This window comes from Sinocyclocheilus anshuiensis, unplaced genomic scaffold (genome assembly GCF_001515605.1).
Source record: "Sinocyclocheilus anshuiensis isolate Anshui unplaced genomic scaffold, SAMN03320099.WGS_v1.1 scaffold1320, whole genome shotgun sequence".
NCBI classification, from domain to species: Eukaryota; Metazoa; Chordata; class Actinopteri; order Cypriniformes; family Cyprinidae; genus Sinocyclocheilus; species Sinocyclocheilus anshuiensis.
The window spans coordinates 518,744-524,794 of record NW_015544236.1 but is presented as its reverse complement, the minus strand read 5'-3'; the positions used below and the strand labels follow the sequence as shown (position 1 = coordinate 524,794).

Genomic DNA, 6,051 nt, shown 5'->3' with positions numbered 1-6,051 from the left:
GCATTATGCAAATATTCCCACATAGTGACCTAGATATGTGGGGGCGTGTTAGAACGAGCCGTTTTAGGGGGGTGTGGCAGAGTCTTAACTTTGATAAAGAATATCTCTTTGGTTTTGAGACTTTAGTCTTTGCAACTTCAGGGATCTTATCTATGCACAATCAGCTTGTAACACTCCAAAGAGAAAGGAAAACTTGAAATCGCATCATATGACCCCTTTAAAAAAAATCTTACTGTTCAAAAACTTTTGACTGGCAGTGTGCATAAATATGTAAATGTATTTTTAGTATACTTAGCATGAAATAAATGTATTTCAAATACATTTTTAGTAGCCTATATTTATTTTTCACTAGGGCTCACTCTTAAACACATCAAGCTGGAGTCTTGAAATACAGGCAGAGTGTTCTGACAAACAGTTACATGTTAATTTGCTCCTGGCAAATGCAAATGTTTCTCTTTAGAAATGGAACAGATTTTATGTCCCAGCTGTTTAGTCTTCCAGATAGATTCAGTCAATAATCGATGGATGGGTCAGGTTGGTTTAGGTTGTGTTGGTATATAGCTAGTGTGAGCTGTGTTGGGAAGCTACTTTAAAATAAACTGTATAAACTCTATTTAGTAGATAGTCTAAAGCTGTACATAAAGATACTTTTCTTTTTTTTTTAAAAAAGTAGTACAAGATACTAACCAAAATAAGCTTATTACTTGGAAGCTATTAAAGAGCTGTTAAATGCATTTATCTTCATATACCAGATTATACTTTTTAATTGGGCAGTTATTAAAACATGTCAGTTGGGATGACATTAAAAACTGACTCATGAAAAGAGGAGAGAGGGGCTAGAATCTTTTATTTAAGAAAGCACATATGATTATATAGCCTCAGCTCGCGCTGCGGTAAAGCTGTCAGCACAGCAAAATGATTCAAAAGGCAGCAATGTAGTGTTTTGTCATGCTACACCGTTTTTAAGTTGGAAACAGTAGCTTGTTACTGGAAAAGTGACCTATTTTGAAAAACACTGAGCTACTGTTACACTGCTGAAAAATGTAGCAAGTAGCGTCACTGCCTTCAGATCACCATGCTTAGAGATGCTGCAGTTTCCAATGCATTTAACAACTGTTTGTGGCTTTGTGTGATTCCAGAAAGTTATAAATGTGAGAATTGCCCTACAGGATGTAGCAGCATTAGTTAGCTGGTGTTCAAATGGTGCTCTATGCAGCACAAATGCATTAGCGTGGATATAATTCTTTACCATCGCTACCTCCCCTCCTTGCTGCAGTGTGGGATGCATTGCCCGCATTTCTTGATAGCGTCAAGCCCTTTGATGCGCTGCGCAGTCTCGTTCAGATCACACGAGCGGTGTAAACGCTCACATGTCCCTCCAGTATTTACATGGCTCTGTATTTAGTCAGAGAGCGATCAAAGCACAGCATGCCGCAGATAGATGGACACCCCCCACCTCTGTGTGCGAGCGAAACGCAGATGCATTGACGACACAATGCCGCGCGCCGTGCTTTCCTAGCGCCTCTCTCACTTTTGTGCTGCTTGCACCTCTGAGAAACACTCATGCTTATCTCTCCCTCCCTCTCTCTCTCTCGCCCTCCCTCCCCTTCTGTCCTCCTCTGTCTCTGTGTCTCTCTCTGTCTCTGAAGGAGTAATGGAGCGGATCACCATGTAGACAGCAGCCGTCGGGAAGCAGGTAGAATGGGAAACCACGTATGGAGAGCCGCCGGTCTGCAGCCGTGGTGAGCGGAGACATCCTCAGGACTTCAGCCGGGATCTCGCGGATGGCTGTCGCGTTCCCGCTCACGTAACGCCGAGGAGCCTCTCGTCAACTGCGGACAGCGGACAGGATCTGTTTTCTTCTTCATCCTCTTCTCTCACCTGCTGTTCTCTCCTGCATTGCTCTCGTTTTTTTAGACACCTGTTCTCCAGCCGCACCAGGGACTCCTTCTCTGCCCCGTGCGGCGTTTTCTCCATTTTTCCTATCCGCTTTGAAGAAAAGCTACCAAGCAATACTCAGCCACCATGGGGGACATGACAAACAGCGATTTTTACACCAAGAACCAAAGAAACGACAGCAACCATGCGGGGGGATTTGGATGCTCGCTCATGGAGCTGCGTTCCCTCATGGAGCTCAGAGGAACGGAGGCGGTGGTCAAAATTCAGGAGGACTACGGAGGTGTTGAGGGACTGTGCCAGAGGCTGAAAACCTCGCCGACAGAGGGTGAGTGTGTGCTGTCTCATGCCACCGTCACAATCATCCCGCATGAACTCGCTCCCGAGCGGTGACACGCTTTCAAATGCTAATCATTTCCATTCCTGTATGCTGTGAGATCTCTCAGACAGGTTCTTCCCCCTCAGACCTGCTGCTGATGCTGTGGAGTTATTAACTAGGATGTGTCTCCCAGGCAACAGCACAGGGGTCAAACTAAATTTGCTACTTTGTACAATGATAGTGTTGCTGGGTAGAAGAAGGCATGCATGCTTCTCCATATGGTTTTAATTACAGATGAAATGACTACAGGATCCATTCTTGCGCATTTTCTCGCATCGAAAATCAGCCGCATCACCATTAGAGCAGAAAGGCGCTTGCTCGCGTCCGTTGGTAAAATGATTGGCGTCTTTATTGTGGCATGATTTGTTATGGCCTGACAGTGGTGCGTCTGTGCTATCCAACGCATGCACCATTTGATCTTCTACTGTTGGAAACGTCGACATTTAAAACACGTAGCTGTGTGTGATATATGTGTAGGAGTAGATAGCTTGTTATAAATGTCATGTATTTCCTGTGTTCCACCATATTGTGAATTCAAATGACTTCTAAAGTGGCCTTCAGTAGATGTGTTCCCCACAACAACGCTAGAGCACTAGATTGATAGATCTGTCAGCTTGGAGGACAGCGTAATCTTGCCTTCTCTGCAAACTATGTGTTTGGTCTGAGTGTTAGGAACATGTTTAGGAGCAGGTTGTTGCTCTGCTCTGCTGGAGTGACTTGTGCTGACACCCCAAGTGTGACATGATAATGAAGACAAATGGTCACATCTAGTCTTGTTAACAAGCTGAGCAGTTATGCCTTCTCTCTCAGTACGCAGTCACCACTACCCAGCAATGACCATTTAGCACTATCATACACCACCACCTAAGATCCTTTCTTCCATTTTTCACTAGTTCAGCCTATTTTGAGTCAAGATGCTTTAGAAAGAAATGTTTAGCAGCTTAAACCACTCACAGACATACTCCCCTCCAGTTACTTTTAAAAGTAATGCATTACAATATTGCATTACTCCATAAAAAGTAACTAATTGCGTTACTTAGTTACTTTTTATGGAAAGTAATGCATTACATTACTTTTGCGTTACATTTTGTCACCTGGGCCGGGCTTGCTTATTTATTTTTAATTAAAAAAAAAACCAAAAGTCATATTTTTGGTGACTGTAAAGGTCCTTTCACAACAAGGGCCAGTTGCATAAACATAGCCACTATGTTAAGACTTTGTCTTAAGAACTAGTTTGACTAATTAGCAGTTAGTCAAGAGGATAATCAGTTTTACTTTTCTCACTCAAATTGGGCCAATCTACATTTTTGTAACTGGATTTTAAAAGTTATGACCAGTTTGAATGAAAACAAATTAGATGACACATTTTTTAAGACTAGTCTTAGTAGTTTATGCAGCTGGCCCCAAGAGAGAAATTAATAAGCCTCAGGCTGAAGAAAATGCCTCTGTCTCTGCACTTACTCCTAATTTCTCTCAACACGGGGACAGGAAAGTTGACAGTGAATAAATAGGAAAACAAAGCAACTTGCGTTACTTATTTGTAAAAGTAACTGATATTTTCTTGTTAATTTAAAAGTAATGCGTTACTTTAATAGTTACTTGAAAAAAGTAATCTGATTACGTAACTTGCAATACTTCTAATGACCTATGCATTACCTAAAAAAAAACTATTCAAGCTGTTCAATGAGCAAGAAAGAGAAACCAGTACATGCAAGTTAACCAGGTCCCCACCAACTGATCTACCAGTCCCAACAAATCTTGACATCGGCCTCTTCAGCTGGTCATTCAGCTTGAACCAAATTATGTCCAGATTTGACCAACTGGGATCCATGTAACAGCAGCCAGTTGCAACTGGATTTTCCTGCAGGGCGGGAGGCATCCAAACAGTGAACACACTCCAGACACTAATGTGTAACTTTATCCCTCTTCGATTCCTTCAAGAGCTTCAGTCAATACATGTGCCTTTAATCTATGCTTACCTTACTCATACTACAATCAATGATGAACCAGGGCTGATGGTCAGCTCATCTCTGCTGAGTAAAGAAATTGCTCTGTAAGGACAACACGAGTCTCCCTGGATCCCCCTGGATGCTACGGTACATTACGTGGGTAGTATTGAGCCGCTAAAGCGCCCACTTTTCCCGAAGTTGTGGGTGTTGGCCACTCTCACAGAGAGAGTTCCTGGCAGATGGGAGCTGAGCGAGATATGGAGGAGCCTGGCGACCTCCCAAGAAAAGAGAAAGCATCTCCTTCAAGTCCGCTCGCTTCAGATAATGCTGCCGCTAGGCCAGACGGATGCCACACGCCATCTGAAAGCCTGCAGGTCGAGGTACAGGTAACGAGGAATAATCAGAACCGGGGAAATCTTTGAAGGATGAGGGAAGGGTTGCTATTTTTACACAGTACAATGAGGAGGAACAAATGACTAAGTCCATTCGTTCAGACAGCCGGAAAGACACTTCTGTCTTCATTGCAACCACGGTAAACTATTTGCCGTAGAGGTGGGCTAAGGCATGACAATGCCAAGCAGCTATTGCATGCTAATGGTCTCAGTGTACTGTGCCCAGCACCAGCTGCAAGCCGGCCAGAAGTGTCTGTTCGCTCACCGTGACTGTCCTCCCCCATGCCTTCCTCTGTTCTCATTTCTATTTTAGTCTGATGGCCCAACTCACTTCGACGCAGTGCACATCCTTACCCGAATTAGCCTGTTTAAAAGTAACCAACATTTAGACTAATCTCTCCGCTCATGTTTCGCACATCCTGATGTGTCTCCTGGCTAATTCATAATGAAATGAGAGGTAAAAAATCTCCCGAGCCTGGCCCAGTGCAGCTGAGGTGTATTAAACACATAGATGTGAAACTTTTAACCTTGGCGCTTAATAGCACTCTGGCATTGAATGCGAATGCTTCTGCTGCTGAGGAGAAAATGCTAAATGCTGCTAATAGCCAATTTTTGTGGCAATTAAAATGGAAAGAAACAGAAGGGCTGTGAATATTGGGAGTGAGACACTCCATGTAATCCAATGCCGCATTTAAACGGTAAGAGGCACTGAAGGTCAAAGCGAGCTGGCAAAACATCCCAGAGCCAAGCTGCAAACACAACATGACCACAGCTCACACAATGAGCATCAGTGGGCCAGCTCCGCTTATCAGAGCCACCGCTTCACCTGACCGATCCCTGGCGACGCTTTGACATTGCGCTGAAGGACCCAGTTCTGGAGCAATGACAACGGCTGTTGGCTACCGGATCACATGGCTGCTTAAACACTGTCCCACCTTAGCTAGGCTGTGCCCTCGTCCCATGCCCTTGATCGGCACGCTAATCTAGTCCACCGGTCCGCGTTCTCATTCCCCTCTGACAAACCTATTTAGTCTAGGGTCCCAGCAGGAATTGCTCAGAAGGAGTACAATCTCCTCTAATAAGGACAGTAGTGCTGCCCTGATTCCAGCAGCCATTCTTAAAAGGAGAAAGCACTTCCCTCAGAGGACAGATTATAAATAAGAGACCAGGCCACATTTCTCCTCTTCTGAGAGACAGATGCTCCTGAATGGATGACTTTGGAGGGTAGTTCGAGTCGGTGATGTTGGCACAGAAAAGGTGATGCATGTAACATGATCAAGGGCTTAAGAGCGATCTGAAAAGGCTCGGGAACACATCGCAGACCTTATTAGCCTGTCTCATGAATATTAAGTAGTAACGTCAGTCAGTAGTTGCAACTCATTTGCTGAAATACAGCGAGTGCTAGGCGTGTTAGGATTACTGTTCACACAAAATA

General features: G+C 44.2%; 1 protein-coding gene across 1 annotated transcript in view; it reads left to right on the top strand.

Annotated features, from left to right (window-relative positions):
- The window catches only part of atp2b2 (ATPase plasma membrane Ca2+ transporting 2), a 97,118-nt gene that overhangs the window by 12,178 nt on the left and 78,889 nt on the right, over nt 1-6,051 (top strand). The window contains exon 2 of the mRNA XM_016498364.1: nt 1,650-2,224. Coding sequence (XP_016353850.1) covers nt 2,026-2,224 — 199 coding nt within the window. The 5' untranslated portion in view covers nt 1,650-2,025. The remainder of the gene's footprint in view (nt 1-1,649; nt 2,225-6,051) is intronic.